This window comes from Carica papaya, chromosome 3 (assembly GCF_054855325.1).
Source record: "Carica papaya isolate Zhongbai chromosome 3, ASM5485532v1, whole genome shotgun sequence".
Classification (NCBI taxonomy): domain Eukaryota; kingdom Viridiplantae; phylum Streptophyta; class Magnoliopsida; order Brassicales; family Caricaceae; genus Carica; species Carica papaya.
In genome coordinates this window covers 34,019,460-34,041,804 of record NC_142311.1, presented here as the reverse complement: position 1 = coordinate 34,041,804, position 22,345 = coordinate 34,019,460, and the positions used below count along the sequence as shown (strand labels likewise).

Sequence of the window (22,345 nt, the reverse complement as noted above, 5' to 3'; positions counted from 1 at the left end):
CTCTCGGGTGCAGCGGCTCTCCGGTGAGGTTCGTGTTTTGGGGATTCGGCTCTGATCAACCTGTAGAGAAAAGAATGGTGATCACGGTGATATAAAAATTGCATCAAACCCTAGGGCCCTCGGTCTAGCCTTTTTCGGTAAATTTTGGCTGGTTTTGGCCGGTTTTATACCCATTCTTATGAGAAAACATGTTGGGGGTCCCGGTTAGCCGAAAAATATCAAAAAATAGAAACCTACGGATGCTAGAATTTTTCGGTGCGGTAGCTCTGCAGGCTCACTTGTGTTGTTGGGCGTATTTCTTCGGTCAACCTGTAGAAAATAGAACGGTGAAAAATCATACGAAACAGGAAATGGGAATAGGCTCATCGGAGGCGGTTGCAGGTTTTACTTGCGGCAGCACCACCTAGCTTTGCCTGCAATTTTCGGTTCACCCGTTATTTCTTTTATTTCAATTTGGTCATTGGGGTGCTCAGAATTAAATTCTTAGTAGATAGGAGAATCTTTACCTTTTTTTACGGTCGGAAGTGGTTCCGGTGCAGTAACAGTCGACAGTCGATTCTTTTCTTCGGTGATTGATTTTTCTTCTCCGGTAGGAGGCTTACGGCTAGGGTCCGGATTCATTCCCTCCTCAGACGTGATTGGATAATCGTAATTAAACGCGATGAACGGTTCAGATTCATTTCCTCTTTAAACGCGATCGGACGGTTGAGATCAAATCGCGATGAACATTCCATATTTATTTTCTCTTTAAATGTGATCGGACGGTCGAGATTAACGCGAGACGAGTATAAATATCTCTTTTTGTCTCCCACTTTTTTCATTCAACAAGCTAGTAAAAAAGGTGGAATAAAAAAGATCTCGGCACATATGTATGTATATATATATATATATATATACATACGCACATATTATGTGGGGGTGTTGTATTATGTACTCTAAAATCGAATTTGAAAATCAAAATCCACAATAGTTGAAAAACCCTTTGGCTTATTAATTCTTTTCTCGTCTCCCACTTTTTTCTTTCAACAAGTCAGACAGAAAGGCGGAATAAAAAAGATCTCGGCACATATGTATATATATATTTACACACACACACAAATTATGTATTGGTGCAGAAATTTTTTTAAAATGCAGCTTTTATTTGACCAAAAAAAATTATACTTTAGCCCATACATATATATCGATATCTTTTGAGATATTTTTAAACACTGACAACTGGAAGAAATTTTCGCAACATGAGTATTATGGATAGTTTCTTTTAGTTTTATTTAAATCTTGCGACATTATTGCTTTTATTCCAATTATCTTTGTTTTAATTTTCATTTCTTCTATTCTAATTTCATTTCATACCTTAAATAAATTTGTTTTAAATAGAATATTTCAATGAGTATTTTGATTTATTTTAAACGTAAGAACTCATTTAAAATCCATTCTAGTTTAATATTTTTTGTTCTAAAGAAAGTCTTATTCGTGGTATTAGATCATGAATATGAATATGGTTGAACGAACAATATTTATGTTCTTTTCTCCGTGGGAACAACACTATTCATTATTGTGCATTAAGATTAGTAATGCAAATAAGAATTGGACTCTTAGGAATATGACTATGATATTAAGATTAGTGGATTATTTTTACAATTACAACTGACGTTCGGATTACTTTTAAAATACTTTCACTTGGATGATTAGATTTAGAGTATTACTATTAGTAGTAGGACTAAAACGGTTATAGTGCGGCAACAAACTAGGCTACTATAATACTTGGATTCAAATAATTACTACGAAGATTTTTTTTTTTTTTTTTAAATAATAAGTATAAAGTGTATCATTAAGCAAAGGCACTAAGAGGGTACAAATCCATTTACAAAACACTAACTATATCAATTGAGGATAAAAATCATATTAGGATCTATTTACACGTACCAAGTAAAAATTAAGATATTAATTTAAATTAGTTTTTCATAAAAAAATAATATTTATATTATTTATGAATAACTGTTTAATTTTAATATATAATATTTTAAAAATGGAAGAAAAAGCATCATCCTCTCACATAAAATCCCAAATAGCAAAGACAAAACCCAACAAAGAAAATCAAGAACATATATAGGGATTAACTGTTTACATGTTCACTAGCCAATAAAGACTGACACCCATTTTTATAGTTGTCATAAGCAATTTGAATATTTTCTACTATGCCCAAAAGAATTCATATAATGTACGTGTTATATATATATATATATATATATATATATATATATATATATATGCATCATTATCATAGCTATGGTTATGATTATTATCATTTGTTTTAGTTTCACTTTTAGTTGGTCAAAATTGGTATGATATATCTATTCATCATCCTTGCCATCTAACTTTTTTTTTTTTTTTTTCTGTAAGAAAAACATTTCAGCATACTTAAATTCTTAAAATTTTTAAAAGAAATAGAAAAATAAAAATAATTAAGATGTCAACTGTTAGAGAAATTAATTCCTAAATTACACATAATTATAATGAAGTAAGAATAAAAAAAAAACATAAAATTTACTCTTATATATAGAGAGCTTATTAAAGTTTTTATCAAACAAAACTATTCTAGATATATATCACATAATTCTAATGATAATTAAAAAAATATCTACAAAATATTCATAAAATATCCACTATAATATACATCACATCTTTCATAGAATAAATAAAAATTATTTTCAAGATATATATAAAATATATACCAACATAAACATGAACTATTTCTCAAAATATAGATAAATATCTTCAAAATTCAAACTATATCAACATCAATTTATGATTATTATTATTATATTAGCTAATATGAAAATTTGATTTACGATTACTATTCCGAAAAGTAATATGTCCGTTTTTTGAAAAAAGATATATATACTCTTCTAATTGTATTTAATTAGTAATTTTATATAACTATCTAATTGAAGTAATTAATTTTAATGGTATGTCATGTCAATTGAAATATGAATAAATTTTAAAAAAATAACACTTTATCTATTAATTTTTACAATAAAAACAAACATAAGAATATAGGGAGATAAGCAATCAATGTTCTACTTTTTCTTTTGTTTGCCACCAAGGGGGAACAAATCAAACAACTCATCATACAAGGGAGATGTGCCTAAATAATGTCATAGTGATTTAAGTAGTTGTAGAAAAGGAGATAATTAGAAGCATGAATTAATTCTCTATAACTCCTAATGGACTTGTGAGTTTAATATGCAAGACAATTGGTATATGAATTTTCTTCTCTAGAGATATGGGAGATCTGAATCTTCCAGTTAAAGTTAAGAAGTACCATGAGCTAAACCTCTTCAGATGTAGAAAAAAAGAAATCTCTTTCATATTAGTAAAAAATTGCTTAATACATAAAAAAATCAACCTCAATAATAAAAATTTTGATACCTTTACGCAATGCAAACTTGAGATCCTCAAATACCTCTAGAATTTTAGCCACCACCAATTTGGAAATATTCAAGTTGAATATAAATCCCATAACCTAGTTATTACTACTTCTAATGTGGTTAGGTGTAATAATATGATCATAATCACCACGAGCAAAACTATCAATTTTTTCTCATTTGAGCGATCGTAACTTAGCATATTATTAGCTTAGGCACATCAATATAGCAAAATCATCTAGGTTCTAAAATATTTTTAAATTATGCATTAACTATTGAAGTAAATAAATTTTGTTTACTTGAGATGTCAATAATTATAAAGTGAAAATTTTAAATATATTTATCAAAGTAGTAGCGAAAATTTAAAACAAATTACTGCATCTTAATTTAAAATTCAGTATATAATTACTTTTTTTTTTGGTTCACCAGGAAAATAAAAGTAACTAATATATTTGTATTTACTTCTCTTTAAAGAAGAGCTAACGAAGGATTCTAAATGACAACACATTCAATACCCTAAGTGTTTTGATTATCACAATTTGTTTTAGTTTCACTTTTTGTTGGTCAAAGGTGGTATAATATATCTCGTCATCATCTTTACCACTGACTTTTTTTCTGTGTCAGAAAAAGAAATTTCAGCGTACTCAAATTCTTAAATTTTTTTAAAAAAATTAGAAAATAAAAAAATTAAGATATCAACTGTTGGAGAAATTAATTCCAAAATGACATACAATCACAACAAATATAAAACAAAACAAAAGAATAACATATAATTTAATGTAGTTCGGCAGTGTGCTTACATTTACAGGTAAGATCGGTAAAAACGTTTTCTACTATGATCAATTAATAGAGTATATCTCCAATAAACAAAAAATAAAAAAATATCCCTAGGATAAATAAAAACTCAAAGATATTCAGGATATATATCAATTCCTATGAAAAAACACGTTGGAGGTCTCGGTTAGTCGAAAAATATAAAAAAATAGAAACATACCGATGCTAGAATTTTTCAATGCGGCAGCTTTGCCGGCTCACTTGTGTGGTTGGGCGTATTTCTTCGGTCAACTTGTAGAAAATAGAACAGTGAAAAAATCGTACGAAAAGGAAAATGGGAAGGGGCTCATCGGAGGCGGTTGCAGGTTTTGCTTGCGGCAGCACCGCCTAGCTTTGCCTGTAATTTTCGGCTCACCCGTCATTTCTTTTACTCCAATTTGGCCATGGAGGTGCTCAGAATCAAATTCTTAGTAGATAGGAGAATCTTTACCTTTTTTACGGTCGGAGGTGGTTCCGGCGCGGTAATAGTCGACAGTCGGCACTTTTCTCCGGTGATTGATTTTTCTTCTCCGGTAGGAGGCTTACGGCTAGGGTCCGGATTCATTCCCTCCTCATACGTGATTGGATAATCGTAATTAAACGCGATGAACAGTTTATATTCATTTCCTCTTTAAACGCGATCGGATGGTTGAGATCAAATCGCGATGAACATTCAATATTTATTTCTCTTTAAATGTGATTGGACGGTCGAGATTGACGCGAGACGAGTATAAATATCTCTTTTTATCTCCCACTTTTTTCATTCAACAAGCTAGTAAAAAAGGTGGAATAAAAAAGATCTCGGCACATATGTATATATATATATACATACGCACATATTATGTGGGGGTGTTGTATTATGTACTCTAAAATCGAATTTGAAATTCAAAATCCACAATAGTTGAAAAACCCTTTGGCTTATTAATTCTTTTCTCGTCTCCCACTTTTTTCTTTCAACAAGTCAGACAGAAAGGCGGAATAAAAAAGATCTCGGCACATATGTATATATATATTTACACACACACACAAATTATGTATTGGTCCAGAAAATTTTTTAAAATGCAGCTTTTATTTGACCAAAAAAAATTATACTTTAGCCCATACATATATATCGATATCTTTTGAGATATTTTTAAACACTGACAACTGGAAGAAATTTTCGCAACATGAGTATTATGGATAGTTTCTTTTAGTTTTATTTAAATCTTGCGACATTATTGCTTTTATTCCAATTATCTTTGTTTTAATTTTCATTTCTTCTATTCTAATTTCATTTCATACCTTAAATAAATTTGTTTTAAATAGAATATTTCAATGAGTATTTTGATTTATTTTAAACGTAAGAACTCATTTAAAATCCATTCTAGTTTAATATTTTTTGTTCTAAAGAAAGTCTTATTCGTGGTATTAGATCATGAATATGAATATGGTTGAACGAACAATATTTATGTTCTTTTCTTCGTGGGAACAACACTATTCATTATTGTGCATTAAGATTAGTAATGCAAATAGGAATTGGACTACTAGGAATATGACTATGATATTAAGATTAGTGGATTATTTTTACAATTACAACTAACGTTCGGATTACTTTTAAAATACTTTCACTTGGATGATTAGATTTAGACTATTACTATTAGTAGTAGGACTAAAACGGTTATAGTGCGGCAACAAACTAGGCTACTATAATACTTGGATTCAAATAATTACTACGAAGATTTTTTTTTTTTTTTTTTTAAATAATAAGTATAAAGTGTATCATTAAGCAAAGGCACTAAGAGGGTACAAATCCATTTACAAAACACTAACTATATCAATTGAGGATAAAAATCATATTAGGATCTATTTACACGTACCAAGTAAAAATTAAGATATTAATTTAAATTAGTTTTTCATAAAAAAATAATATTTATATTATTTATGAATAACTGTTTAATTTTAATATATAATATTTTAAAAATGGAAGAAAAAGCATCATCCTCTCACATAAAATCCCAAATAGCAAAGACAAAACCCAACAAAGAAAATCAAGAACATTTATAGGGATTAAACTGTTTACATGTTCACTAGCCAATAAAGACTGACACCCATTTTTATAGTTGTCATAAGCAATTTGAATATTTTCTACTATGCCCAAAAGAATTCATATAATGTACGTGTTATATATATATATATATGCATCATTATCATAGCTATGGTTATGATTATTATCATTTGTTTTAGTTTCACTTTTAGTTGGTCAAAATTGGTATGATATATCTATTCATCATCCTTGCCATCTAACTTTTTTTTTTTTTTTTTTTCTGTAAGAAAAACATTTCAGCATACTTAAATTCTTAAAATTTTTAAAAGAAATAGAAAAATAAAAATAATTAAGATGTCAACTGTTAGAGAAATTAATTCCTAAATTACACATAATTATAATGAAGTAAGAATAAAAAAAAAAACATAAAATTTACTCTTATATATAGAGAGATTATTAAAGTTTTTATCAAACAAAACTATTCTAGATATATATCACATAATTCTAATGATAATTAAAAAAATTTTTACAAAATATTCATAAAATATCCACTATAATATACATCACATATTTCATAGAATAAATAAAAAATATCTTTAAGTTATATATAAAATATATACTAACATAAACATGAACTATTTCTCAAAATATAGATAAATATTTTCAAAATTCAAACTATATCAACATTAATTTATGATTATTATTATATTAGCTAATATGAAAATTTGATTTACGATTACTATTCCGAAAAGTAATATGTCCGTTTTTTGAAAAAAGATATATATACTCTTCTAATTGTATTTAATTAGTAATTTTATATAACTATCTAATTGAAGTAATTAATTTTAATGGTATGTCATGTCAATTGAAATATGAATAAAGTTAGAAAAATAACACTTTATCTATTAATTTTTACAATAAAAACAAACATAAGAATATAGGGAGATAAGCAATCAATGTTCTACTTTTTCTTTTGTTTGCCACCAAGGGGGAACAAATCAAACAACTCATCATACAAGGGAGATGTGCCTAAATAATGTCATAGTGATTTAAGTAGTTGTAGAAAAGGAGATAATTAGAAGCATGAATTAATTCTCTATAACTCCTAATGGACTTGTGAGTTTAATATGCAAGACAATTGGTATATGAATTTTCTTCTCTAGAGATACGTAGGATCTGAATCTTCCAGTTAAAGTTAAGAAGTACCATGAGCTAAACCTCTTCAGATGTAGAAAAAAAGAAATTTCTTTCATATTAGTAAAAAAATTACTTAATACATAAAAAAATCAACCTCAATAATAAAAATTTTGATACCTTTACGCCATGCAAACTTGAGATCCTCAAATACCTCTAGAATTTTAGCCACCACCAATTTGGAAATATTCAAGTTGAATATAAATCCCATAACCTAGTTATTACTACTTCTAATGTGGTTAGGTGTAATAATATGATCATAATCACCACGAGCAAAACTATCAATTTTTTCTCATTTGAGCGATCGTAACTTAGCATATTATTAGCTTAGGCACATCAATATAGCAAAATCATCTAGGTTCTAAAATATTTTTAAATTATGCATTAACTATTGAAGTAAATAAATTTTGTTTACTTGAGATGTCAATAATTATAAAGTGAAAATTTTAAATATATTTATCAAAGTAGTAGCGAAAATTTAAAACAAATTACTGCATCTTAATTTAAAATTCAGTATATAATTACTTTTTTTTTTGGTTCACCAGGAAAATAAAAGTAACTAATATATTTGTGTTTACTTCTCTTTAAAGAAGAGCTAACAAAGGATTCTAAATGACAACACATTCAATACCCTAAGTGTTTTAATTATCACAATTTGTTTTAGTTTCACTTTTTGTTGGTCAAAGGTGGTATAATATATCTCGTCATCATCTTTACCACTGACTTTTTTTCTGTGTCAGAAAAAAAAATTTCAGCGTACTCAAATTCTTAAATTTTTTTAAAAAAATTAGAAAATAAAAAAATTAAGATATCAACTGTTGGAGAAATTAATTCTGAAATGACATACAATCACAACAAATATAAAACAAAACAAAAGAATAACATATAATTTAATGTAGTTCGGCAGTGTGCTTACATTTACAGGTAAGACCGGTAAAAACGTTTTCTACTATGATCAATTAGTAGAGTATATCTCCAATAAACAAAAAATAAAAAAATATCCCTAGGATAAATAAAAACTCAAAGATATTCAGGATATATATCGCATATTCCCTAAGATAAATAAAAAATATCTCCAAAGTATTCATAAAATACCCATTAGATATACGCCACATATTTCATAGAATAAATAAAAAATATCCTCAAGATATATATAAAATATATACTGACATAAACATAAACTATTTCTCAAAATATAGATGTAAAGGTCCAGAATTTAAAAGAAAATAAAGTCATTATTAAATGCGAAAACAAAATAATAGAGTTAGAGTTTACATTCCTTACATAATGTAAAATGCCTAATAGGGCTTAGAGAATGTCCATTCTAAAAGAACAAATAAAAATCAAAGAAATAAATAAAAAATAATATGTTTGGCATTCTAAGACGACATTCTCTAGCTTTTGAAGGGAGTTCGGCTGGTGAACTATTCACAACCCTCTTGTTAATCAAGATCTGCGTCTTGATTCTTTTGATATGAAATAGTTAATGAAAGGTTGAGCTACACTAGTCTAATAAGAATATCACACTACTCATCGATATAGAAACTGAAGGTTCGTAAAAATCATAAAAACAACCAATGAAGCTCTTGATTTAAGTAAATTCATTTATCATAAAGAAAACTTTTTATTGAAAATATTTACCGTTGCGAGATTTCTAAGATCGACCTATAAAAACAATAAATCAAATAACATTGAAATCTCATATTCAAGTGAGATAGAACAACAATTTTCTTTTTTATTTGTCTACTGGTATCTTCTGGTGACCCATAGGAATGTTCCACTACACGTGAATCAATATCCAATATTGTCAACCAACCGACCGTCCCAATATCCCGTCTGGTATTAGCCCCAAAATACCATCCCTCAATACCCCGTATGTATGAGGGTGAATCGGGCTGTCTCCATACCCTGTCCGGTAAGAAGTACCACGAGTTAAACCTCTTCAGATGTAGAAAAAAAGAAATCTCTGTCATGTTAGTAAAAAAATTACTTAATATATAAAAAAAATCAACCTCAATAATAAAAATTTTGATACCTTTACGTCATGCAAACTTGAAATCCTCAAATACCTCTAGAACTTTAGCCACCACCAATTTGGAAATATTCAAGTTGAATATAAATCCCATAATCTAGTTATTACTACTTCTAATGAGGCTAGGTGTAATAATATGATCATAATCACCACGAGCAAAACTATCAATTTTTCTAATTTAAGCGATAAGAACTTAGCATATTACTAGTTTAGGCACATCAATATAGCAAAATTATCTAGGTTCTAAAATATTTTTAAATTATGCATTAATTATTCAACTAAATATTTTTTTTACTTGAGATGTCAATAATTATAAAGTGAAAATTTTAAATATATTTATCAAAGTACTAGAAGAAATTATTGACAAGTTATTATATCTTAATTTAATATTCAGTATATAATTACTTTTTTTTTTGGTTCACCAGAAAAATAAAAGTAACTAATATATTTATGTTTACTTTTCTCTTTAAACAAGATCAAACAAAGAATTCTAAAGGATAACACATTCAATACCCTAAGTGTTTTATAAATCACTCCAAACAAACATTTAACCTTTGAGTAATGGGTATTTCTTGATCTCTATAAAGATGGTATTTTTTTTTTTATTAAAGAAAACACGAAACAAATAATACAAATTGGTGTCTTGGATTCTAGAACTACTTCATGCTATGGAATTTATCATGTGTTCATAAGTAATGGTAACATTTTTGTAGTTATATTTGTCAATATTTATTTTAATTTTTTTTTCTTTCCCATAATATTGTTCAAAAAGAGACAATTCATGTATTGTATGTTAAAATTATCATCGATATTGATGTGAAAAATTATCATCGACATTGATGTGACTTCTGTTTTTCGATTATTGCTATATCTAGTCACTATCGTTAGTGCCACTATTATTATTACTTTTGTGAAATTGTAACTTTAAAAATTAAAGAATATATGTTGCTATTTGGTAGATGTTTAGTTTAATCTATACTAAGAAAGTTTAACCTTTGGACAAATGTATAACTAAAGTGTTTATTTAATTGTAAATCATGAATTAGTCACTTGGATATCTATTAATGTTTAAAAATTGTTAATAACACCTTATATGTTGATTAGAAAATTAAAAAAAAAATCAATATGGTAGGTTCACATCTACCACTATATATAGAGAGAGCAAATTTATATAAACTTGCAATAGATAGAAGAATATAAATTATGAATTCCACCAGCAGGGAGAAAGTAGATAGAAATGAGCTACTAAAAGCTCAGGCTAATGTTTGGAATAACATCTTCAACTTCATGCATTCTGCTTCTCTTAAGTGTGCTGTTGAATTATGTAACACCCCGTTTTTTTTTTTCCTTAACGGTGTACGATAAAGCACTCATACAACACAATACCGAAATCCATATTATTCCAACCATGCACAAGAGAAATTGGTCCACCTTCCATTTTCCAAATCAATTGTACATACATCTCCACCTCTACAACACATAGTAATACAATATCAAACATTCCTAGATATTCAATATCCAGACTAAACCATCCTTTCAAACTATTTTAAATCACAAACAAAACTTGTGCCCTATGGCACTACCGACGGGGCTCCGTTACCAGCCGCTCGGATCCCAATTCCGTTCTTACTCCACCAAGTTATCGCTGCAAACCCTGACCAACCACCTTCATTCCACGTCACCAATATCGGCGACTCATACCCATATCTCCACCTCTCGACCTAATAGGCCACGCACCCACCCACACACCATTATTCCGCGTCACCAACATCGGCGACTCACACTCACTCCTCCACCTCTCGACCCAAAGAGGCCACACACACACACGAATACCATCGCCTCGCGTCACCAACATCGGCGACTCATGCTCAATCCTCCACCTCTCGACCTAAAGAGGCCACACACACACACAAATACTATCGTCTCGCGTCACCAACATCGGCGACTCATGCTCAATCCTCCACCTCTCGACCTAAAGAGGCCACACACGCACACAAATACCATCGTCTCGCGTCACCAACATCGGCGACTCATGCTCAATCCTCCACCTCTCGACCTAAAGAGGCCACACACACACACAAATACCATCGTCTCGCGTCACCAACATCGGCGACTCATGCTCAATCCTCCACCTCTCGACCTAAAGAGGCCACACACACACACAAATACCATCGTCTCGCGTCACCAACATCGGCGACTCATGCTCAATCCTCCACCTCTCGACCTAAAGAGGCCACACACACACACACAAATACCATCGTCTCGCGTCACCAACATCGACGACTCATACTCACTCCTCCATCTCTCGACCTCGTTGGGCCACGCACACACACAACATTTTCACCTCCCGTCACCACCATCCGTGACTCATGCACCCTTCTACCCCTCTCGGCCTTGCTAGGCCACACTCACATGCATATCCCCTCCCTGCTCCACCAACATCGGCAACTCCACCCTCCCCTACCAACGGCCTCCCAATTCCCCCTCCCAAACCGCATGCTCCCATCTCTCCTTATACCATGCTAGTCCCAAGCGTTCTAACTTGCTAACTCCTACTGACCACATTACTCCCCTTCTCCCATCCAATCCCCCTCAAATCCGGTTTCCTAGTCCTCACTGCCGTACCTTCCAGCTCCCTTCCCTCTCCCACTGCCCCCTACCCGCTACCTCCCCCATCCTCCTGCCTCCTCCCGGTTCCTATACACTTTTGCCTACCTAGGGCGATTAACCTCTCAGCTTGCACCGTTTCACACCACATACATGCCCTCACCACCGTGCATTTCGGGGAAACACATCACCGCCTATTAGCGACTCCCTCCACATCCTCACCCACGCACACACCACGCACACACCTCTTCTGTTCTCTTGAGTTTTTATCCCACCCGCGCCTCCTAGATTATTCTCTCACATCCTCCTCACTCTGTTCTACCCGCACCACCCCCATCCTTCCCCACGGCTCCCCACACGCCTCCAACACTGCCATACTTTCCATTCCTTCCCCGATCACCTCCGTGAGCGCGCGGGACAACCCCACGTTTACGGCCTACCTTCACTGCTCCACTCCGTCGCGCCATTGCCGACGCCGCACCTGCACAAAATTCTCTACACACACACACCACACCAACAGCTCAGTTTCCAGACTTAGAGTTCACAGTTTTTGATCTTCCACATGTAATCGATGGCTTGCAGTCTACCCACAACTTGAAATATCTTGGAGGAGACATGTTTGAAACGATTCCTTCTGCTGACGGGATTATATTAAAAGTAAGTAATAATATGCTAGTCATATAAAAATATAATTATTTTTTCATTTAATACGCATAGTCAACTTATAATTATATATATATTGCAATAAATATACATTTATATTTATACATGCAGTGGGTATTACACGACTGGAATGATGAAGATTGTAAAAAAATACTTGAACATTGTAGAGAGTCAATTATAAGAAGTGGTGAAAGAAGTGGCAAGGTGATAATAATAGATATTATCATGGAGAAGCAAAAGGAAGATATAGAGTTCATTCAAACACAACTCTTGTTTGACATGGTGATGATGACCAACTTCCCTGGAAAGGAGAGAACAGAGGAAGAATGGGCTAAACTCTTCGTTCTTGCTGGATTCAACCATTATAAGATTATTCCCATATTAGGTACAAGATCAGTTATCGAGTTATATCTTTAAAATTTACTTATTTATATTATGAAAGTGTGAGTTTGAATTATACTGTGTGTTTTGTGTATTTTTATTAAGATCTTATTTTGTATTGCCACCTAATCCGACCATATATAAACTTTTAGTTGATGTAATTTATATATAAATAAGTATGTGCATATATATATATTTTCACTGTTGGTCGAAAGAAAGTCGAGCACGAAAGCTAATGCGGTTATTTGTTCAATAGTTGTATTTTTTTTTTATTTTGTTAAATATTTCACATCCAATAATCTTAAGGTAGACAAGTATATATATATATATATATATATATATATATATGTTAGGGAAAATGTTATTTCAGTACAAATAATTCGTTTCCTTTACCTTTTCTCTTTGGCGTCAATTTTTATTTTCAGTAACAAACGGAGTAGGAGACAACAACATGCAGCATATATGTATTATATATATACATTTATGTATTATATATAAATATTTCAAATCGAGATTAGTTAGCATTCTAGATTTATTGAATGGTTGAGCACAATCTAATATTTAATTAATATAGTAACCAATCACAATATAGAAACAAAAAGAAATTGTTTATATACATATTTTTAATTAAACTAGCTTATGAGATAGTTTGAGATTGTTCAAATTAGATATGTATATTATAATCCATTAATATTTTTTAAAGGTAAAACCCATCAAAAGAATAAATCTTGAAAGTAGTCCACAAGAAAAGTAAATAATTCTATAAGTAAATAAGTGGATGATCTCCGGTGTGGCCAAAACCATTGCATGTTTATTATATTAGTCATCATTCTAGAAAACTAAAACAGAATAGTAAAGAAATTTAAGGTTTATCAAGTAATTGTGTTCATTGATTTACGATCAATATTATTATATTAACTAATACAAAAATTTGATTTACGATTACTATTCTGAATAGTAATATGTCCGTTTTTTGAAAAAAGATATATATACTCTTTTAATTGTATTTAATTTTACATAACTATCTAATTGAAATAATTAATTTTAATGGTATATCACGTCAATTGAAATATGAATAAATTTAAAAAAATGACACTTTATCTATTTTTCGGCCAGTTTTATACCCATTCCTATAAGAAAACACATTGGGGGTCTCGGTTAGCCGAAAAATATCAAAAAATAGAAACCTACCGATGCCATAATTTTTCAGTACGGCGGCTCTGCCGGCTCACTTGCGTGGTTGGGTGTATTTTTTCGGTCAACCTATAGAAAATAGAACGGTGAAAAAATAGTACTAAACGGAAAACGAGAAGGGGCTCATCGGAGGCAATTGCAGGTTTTGCTTGCGGCAGCAATGCCTAGATTTGCCTGCAATTTTCGGTTCACCTGTCATTTTCTTTACTCCAATTTGGCCATAGGGGTGTTCAGAATCAAATTCTTAGTAGATAGGAGAATCTTTACCTTTTTTTACGGTCGGAGGTGGTTCTGGCGCGGTAACAGTCGACAGTTGGCTCTTTTCTCCGGTGATTGATTTTTCTTCTCCGGTAGGAGGCTTACGGCTAGGGTCCAAATTCATTCCCTCCTCAGACATGATTGTATAATCGTAATTAAATGCGATGAACGGTTCAGATTCATTCTCTCTTTAAACGCGATCGGATGGTTGAGATCAAATCGCGATGAACATTCTATATTTATTTTCTCTTTAAATGTGATCGGACGGTCGAGATTAACGCGAGATGAGTATATTATGAGTTAGTAGTCAACACGTGAGGACTCATTTACTCTTATAAAAAATTTCATCACCCAATCACGTTGTTGATATTTTAACCACAGTCTTCAAGCCAGCACAAATAGAACTAGGGATCAATTTATAATTTAACAGTTCATCAAATAGTATTTTAAGCTTAGAGAAATAAGTAAGTACTCACATTGTTCTAAGGATTTTAATGATTAATTACTTCATTACAAACTTTTATTTGTCATAAGACTCTTACTTTAAAGAAGAGTTTAACCTTTGTACAAATGTATAATCAGAGTGTTGTTTAAGTGTGAATTAAACTTTGGAGATCTATGAATGTTTAAAAATTTTTAAACATTGACTAGAAATTAGAAAAAAATCAATGTGGTAGGTTTAAATCTACCTCTATATATAGGGAGAGATAATATACATAAACTTGAAACAAATAAAAAAATGCAAGAGATGAGTTCCACAAATGTGGAAAATATAGATATAAATCATCTACTAAAGGCTCAGGCCAATGTGTAGAATCATATCTTCAATTTCATACACTCTACTTGTCATAAATGCACTGTTGAATTAGGTATACCAGATATCATTCATAACCATGCTAAACCCATCACAGATCAACAACTTATTTCTGCTCTACCAATCAACCCTTCAAAAGCAAATGGTATCCATCGCTTAATGCGTATATTGATTAACTCTGGTTTCTTCAAGAAGGAAAAAATAAGTCCAAATGAGTTAGAAGAAGGATATGTTCTTACAACTTCCTCCCAGTTGCTCCTCAAAAACAATCCCTTTAGTATTAGACCGTATTTGTTTGCAATATTTGATCCTATCTTAATGAACCCTTGGCCCCATTTCAGCACTTGGTTCCAAAATGATGATCAAACTCCATTTTTTACAGTACATGGGATCACATTATGGGACTATACTGCCTGTGAACCCAAAGTTAACCATTGTTTAATGAAGCTATGGCATGTGATTCTCATTTAGTTACAACAACTATAATTAATAGTTGTAAAGGTGTATTCGACGGGTTAAAGAAATTAGTTGATGTTGGAGGTGGCACTGGTAATTTCAGTAAAGGTTTGGCCCATCAGTTCTAGAAGTCAGAGTTTAAGGTTTTTGATCTACCACATGTAGTTGATGGTTTGCAATCCACCCACAACTTGAAATATATTGGAGGAGATATGTTTGAAGCAATTCCTCCTGGCAACGAAATTATATTAAAAGTAAGTGATAACATGTTTACATATATATAGGGAGAAATTGTAACACTTGGGCCTAAAAATTGGTCTGAAATAATTTTACGAGTTATGAAATATACATAAATAATTAAAAAATTTATTTTATCTTAATTTGCTTTAATTTTTGAGAAAAAATGAATTATGGACAAAATTAAAAATAATTTTGGGAAGAATAGGTGAAAATTTGACCGCCGACCACCAAAAAATGTAAAATTTCCTCCTACCCACTCAAAATTCTATTCCGAGTACCCTTATGGGCAAATCGGAGGAAGAGAAACGAAGAATATATCTTCAATAAATAAAAAAATAAAAAAATATCGCTACTCTAAAATATTTAGGATACATATCACATATTCCCAAAGATAAATAAAAAATATCTTCAAATATTCATAAAATATCCATTAAAATTTACATCACATATTTCATAGAATAAATAAAAAATATCCTCTCTATATATATAATATACTAACATAAACATAAATTATTTATCAAAATATAGATATGTATCTCCAAAATTCAAACTATATCAACATCAATTTATGATCATTATTATTATATTAACTAGTACAAAAATTTGATTTACGATTACTCTCCCAAATATTAATATGTTCTTTTTTCGGAAAAATATATACTCTTTTAATTGTATTTAATGTAACAACCTCAGAAATATTCAAATAAAATAAATAATAGTTAAAGTGCAGAAGCGAATTAAATGTTCAAGGTTTACATTTCTTACAAAATAATGTAAAGTACAACTGGTGTTTCGGAATTCACCTTTTTGAAAGAAATACAAAGAAATAAGAAAATGAACGGAAAATAAAGAAAATTAGCATTCTACTCGCAACCCTCTTGTAGATGAGGCTCTGGATCCTAGTCCTCTTGATCTGAAATGGTTAAATAAGGGATGAACTACACTAATCCAATAAAAATATCACACTATATCGCCAATATAGAAATGAAGGTTGGTAGAAATTCAAAACAACTAATGGAGCACTTAATTTAAACTAATACATTTATTAAAAATAAAACCGTTTACCATCCACTTACCGCAGCGAGATTTATAAAAACAACCTATAGAGACAATAATATAGCACTTATCATGATTTCATATGTAATTGGTGACAGACACACATTATAAATCCATATTCAATAAATCAAACAACAATCTTTCCTTTTATCGGCCTACTGATATCCTTGGGGGTTCATAGGGATATCTCCGCTACAGGTGAACAATTTCCTTCAACATTCTCAATTAAAGGGTCGTCCCCATACTCTGTCCGGTATGAGCGTCAAACCACTAAACCTCAATACACCGTCCAATATGAGAGTGAAACGGGCCGTCCCCATACCCCATCCAATATAAGCACCAAATTACCAAGTTTCGATACCTCGTCCAGTATGATACAACATTCACGGTAGGGTTCCCTATTGTACCCGGTCCGTCCATCATCTCCTAGGATATACAATAAGGCTGTCGTTTCATCCATTCACTTAATCATACAATTTTACCTTTTTCTTTAGTTTTCATTTTCTAACTCAACCGTAATCACATAAACAAACAAACATGCATAAGGGAATGAAATCATATCTCAGTTTTCTAATTTAACGATAGTCACATAAGGTAGCAATACATGCATTCAAACTATTTAATTGATAAATCTAATACTATTATGTATTTAGACTATAACATAATCAACATAAATCAACAGAGAACAATTTTTTATTTTGAGTCCATTAATAACACGTAATTAATTATAGATATTTTTTAAATTTCACAAAATACTGTATTATTTAAAATTAAACTTTAATTCCATAACAGAGGATAGGATGAAGGATTCTTATTCAATTTGGTGCTCGAAAAATTAAGCTGTTCACTGCGCCTACAGGCAGTTTTCGGGTTCCCTGAATTTTTTTTCGGGAATCAAAATGCGCTATAAGTATCTATAAATGTCCTAAACAAATCCAAATTCAGTCTCAGGGCCCATTTTGGCCAATTTCAGAATTTCAGCATGGCGGCTTCGCCGTGCTCAACCGACGGCGGTGCTGTTCACGGAGGCAGTCTGCCTCGGGTCAGCTATTTTCAGCTATTTTTGGCTGATTTTACATCGATCCATAAGAGAAAATATGTTAAGGGGCCTCAGTTGGCCCAAAAAATACAAAAGCCTAAAACTCACCGGCAGCGAGACTCTCTGGTGCGACGGATCTTCCGACTCACGTTGTGGTTGAGTGTTTTATTCTGGTCAACCTGTAAAGAAGGAAATGATAATCACAACGGTAGAAAAATCGTGCAAAATGAGAATCGAGAAGGGCCTCATTAGAGGCATTTTGTGGAATTCTCTTCGGCAGCATCGCGGGCTTTGCCCATATTTTTCGGTTAATCGGCAAATCCTTTTACTCTGATTTGGTCATGAGTGTGTTTAAAATTGAATTTTGAGCAAAAGGGGAAATTTTTTACCTTTTTTGGTAGTCGAAAAAAGCTTTGGTGCGGCGACAGGTGGCGGCAGTCTCTTCCCAGTAGTCGGATCTTCTTCTCTGGCGAGGGGGTCTGGTGGCTAGGGTTAGGGTTTGGTATGGATGGGGGTTATTTATATCCGTTCGCTTATGATCTGGACTGTCCATTCTGTTTGATCTGAATCGTCCAATCGCAATTAAATAGGGAGTGAATCTGGATCATTCATCGCGATCCAATCCGGGCCGTCTATTGTGATCTAATCTGGGTCGTTCGTCGCATTCAGATCTGACTGTCCGATTACGTTTGGGGAGAGAACGCATATGGGCCATCTGTGCACACGGGAATAGATCTTAGTCGTTCGATCGCAGGCACGTGGATCGTCCGCGTGGCCTCCCGGGTAGCACCGCATTAGCATCTGCTGCCACGTGGCACGTCCTGATTCATCGGGCCTGCTGATCGGGCATCGGATTTCTTTCAAAAATACCCCCATAACCCAAATTTTCACCTCTTTTCTCCAAAATTATTTTCAATTTAATCCTCCATCAATTTTACTTCATTTTTACTCTAAATTAAAATTAAAAAATTGAAAAATTAAGAAATTATATTTATAATAAAATCTTAAATTATAAAAAATTTATTTAGGATGTTACAACTCTCCCCCCTTAAAAGAAATTTGGTCACTCAAATTTGTCTCTCTCACTCTCAATCAAACAGCTGGGGATATTTGGCTCTGAAGTCTGATTCTAGCTCCCATGTGGCCTCTCTCAGTATGTGATTCTGCCATAGGACCTTAACAAAAGGAATTTTTCGGTTGTGGAGTAATCTGCTCTTTCAGTCCATAATATCGACCAGTACTTCTTTGTAGAACAGATCCTCCTAGAGTGAAAGAGGCTCGTGGGCCAAGACGTGAGAGGGGTCTGGGTTGTACTTGCGTAGTATGGACACGTGAAACACATTATGGACCCTAGAAAGTTCTGGAGGGAGTGCCAGTCTGTAGGCAACAATCCCCATTTTGTCTAAGATTTCGAATGGTCCAATAAATCAGGGATTCAGTTTCTCTCTCTTGTCGAACCTACTAATTCCCTTAAAAGGAGTGACATTAAAGGAACACCCGATCGCCTTTCTCAAATTCCAAATCTCTCCTCTGAGTGTTCGCATAACTCTTCTACCTACTTTGAGTTGTCTGAATATTTTTCTTGATCTTAACTATTTTGGATGTAGTCTTCTCTACCAGATCTGGGCCGAAAAGTTTTCTATCACCCACTTCCTCCCAACAAATCGGAGATCTGCATGGGCGCTCATATAACACCTCATACGGAGCCATACCAATACTTGTTTGGTATCTGTTGTTGTAGAGGAACTCTATCACGGGTAGATGGTCATCCCAATGGCCCCCGAAGTCAAGAATACAAGCTCGAAGTATATCCTCAAGTATGCGGATTGTCCTTTCTGATTGCCCGTCGGTCTGAGGGTGGAATGTAGTACTAAAGGAAAATTTTATTTCCATGGCTTGCTGAAGGTTAGACCAAAATCGAGAAGTGAACCTAGGGTCCCTGTCAAACACTACTGTCACTGACACTCCATGTAATCTGACTACTTTCTGGATATACATTCTTGCCAACTTGTCCAAGGAATCGGTCATCCTGATGTCCAAGAAGTGGGAAGACTTGGTAAGTTGGTCAACAATTACCCAGATTGCATCATGTCCTGAGCGTGCCTTAGATAATCCTGTCATGAAGTCCATAGTGATATGTTCCTACTTCCATTCCGGGATTAGTAATGGCTGAAGTAGCCCACCTGGGCATTAATGCTCTTCCTTGACCTGCTGACATACCAAATACTTAAAAGTAAAGTCAGCTATATCTCTTTTCATCTCGTTCCACAAAATTGGGGTCGCATACTTTAGTACATCTTAGTACTTCCGGGATGCATGACAAACTTTGAGCTATGGATCTCTGTCATAATGTCCCTTCTTAACTCACTGTCACCTAGAACACACACTCTGTCCTGGAATTTGAGCAACCCATCGATGGAGACTCAGAATTCCTGATTAACTCTATCTTCTGCATCTTTCTTGAGGGCTGCTAAGGTGGAGTTGGTAGACTGAACTTCCTCTATTCTCTGGATTAACTCAGGCTGAACAGTTAGGTGGCCTAAACATGTGACTCTTTTCAAGTCCTGAAGCTGTACCTGCTGTGCGGCCCCTATCTGTTTGTATTCTAAAACCATCAAATGGTCTAATGTACCTGCACTTTTCCTGCTGAGCGCATCGGTTACCACGTTGCCCTTACCCGGGTGATACAAGGTATCGCAATCATAGTCCTTGAGAAGTTCTATCCATATTCTTTGATGCATGTTGAGATTCTTTTGAGTGAATATGTGTTTTAAACTCTTGTGATCGGTATAGATTTGAAAGGTCTCCCCATACAAATAATGGCGCCAACTCTTTAAGACATGTATAATTGCGGCAAGCTCTAAGTCATTGGTGGGATAGTTTTTCTCATGACTCTTCAATTGTCTGGACCATAGGCTATGACCTTCCCATGCTGCATTAAAACACAACCCAAAACTAGGTGGGAGGCATCACTGTAAACTGTATATCCACGCAATCCACTCGGTAAGGCCAACACAGGTGCAGTAGTCAATTGCTTCTTTAGTTCTGAAAAACTTCTTTCACAGTTCTCGTTCCACTCAAACTTGACATTCTTCTTTGTGAGCTGAGTCAGGGGACCAACTAGACTAGAAAATCCTTCCACAAACCTGCGGTAATAACCTGTCATCCCTAGAAAGCTACAGATCTCCTTAACTGATGTTAATTTTTTCAGCCGAGCACAGCTTCCACCTTTTCGGGGTTCACTAACACTCCATCCTTTGATATGATGTGTCCCAGGAAGGTATTCTGCTCAAGCCAGAACCTACACTTACTCAACTTTGCATATAGTATCTTTTCTCTAAGAACCTGCAAAACTTGAGTTAGATGGTGAGCGTGTTCCTCTCTGCTTTTTGAATAAACCAAGATGTCATCAATGAACAAAATGACAAATTGATCCAAGAATTGTTTAAAAATCCTGTTTATCAAGTCCATGAAGATGGCTGGAGCATTGGTTAGTCCAAATGGCATGACCAGGAACATTTAGTGTCTGTACCTGGTTCGAAAGGCTGTCTTGGGAATGTCTTCTGCCCTGATTTTTACCTGATGGTAACCTGAACGTAAGTTTATTTTACAGAAAACCTGGGCACCCTGCAACTGATCGAAGAGGTCGTCAATCTTGGGGAGAGGATACTTGCTCTTAATCGTGACCCTGTTCAGACCTCTACAATCAATACATAACCTCAACGCCCATCAGCCTTTCTTGCAAATGTGACTCCGACACTCCAAGGGGACACACTATGTCAGATGAATCCACTATCCTGCAGTTCAGTTATCTGTTTTATTAGTTCCTCCACCTCAACTGTAACGGCCCCGGAAATTTAGAATGAAATATGTGTATTAAAAATATCAAATATGGAAGTGTAATAAAATTTTGATTAACATCCCTTACACAAAAATCAAAAACGTGCTCAAAATATAAAAGAAAAAACTAACTAAAAGAGATACTTGAAAATAAGAACTATAAATATAACTACGGAGTCTTTAGGCGTCCCCTTCGCCGTCTTCCTGCGGAACGGGCTCGGGAACAACGTCTTCCTGATCTGAAATGGTTAAATAAAGAATGAGCTACACCAGCCCAGTAAAGATATCACACTATCTCACCGCCACGGAG

At 33.3% G+C, this 22,345-nt stretch overlaps 1 protein-coding gene and 2 long non-coding RNA genes across 3 annotated transcripts in view; 2 read left to right on the top strand and 1 right to left on the bottom strand.

Moving 5' to 3' along the window:
• Positions 1–4,127: 4,127 nt before the first annotated feature.
• LOC148268589 (uncharacterized) lies at positions 4,128–5,498 on the bottom strand. Its single transcript, XR_015818075.1, has 2 exons — positions 4,690–5,498; positions 4,128–4,596 (listed from the first exon to the last, which is right to left on the bottom strand). It is a non-coding gene; the product is annotated as an uncharacterized LOC148268589 (long non-coding RNA).
• A 5,155-nt stretch (positions 5,499–10,653) lies between these two features.
• The window catches only part of LOC148268588 (trans-resveratrol di-O-methyltransferase-like), a 31,265-nt gene continuing 19,573 nt past the window's right edge, over positions 10,654–22,345 (top strand). The window contains exon 1 of the mRNA XM_088216705.1: positions 10,654–10,811. Coding sequence (XP_088072831.1) covers positions 10,691–10,811 — 121 coding nt within the window. The 5' untranslated portion in view covers positions 10,654–10,690. The remainder of the gene's footprint in view (positions 10,812–22,345) is intronic.
• LOC110809775 (uncharacterized) lies at positions 10,818–12,996 on the top strand. The gene is made up of 2 exons (XR_015818076.1): positions 10,818–12,751; positions 12,925–12,996. It is a non-coding gene; the product is annotated as an uncharacterized LOC110809775 (long non-coding RNA).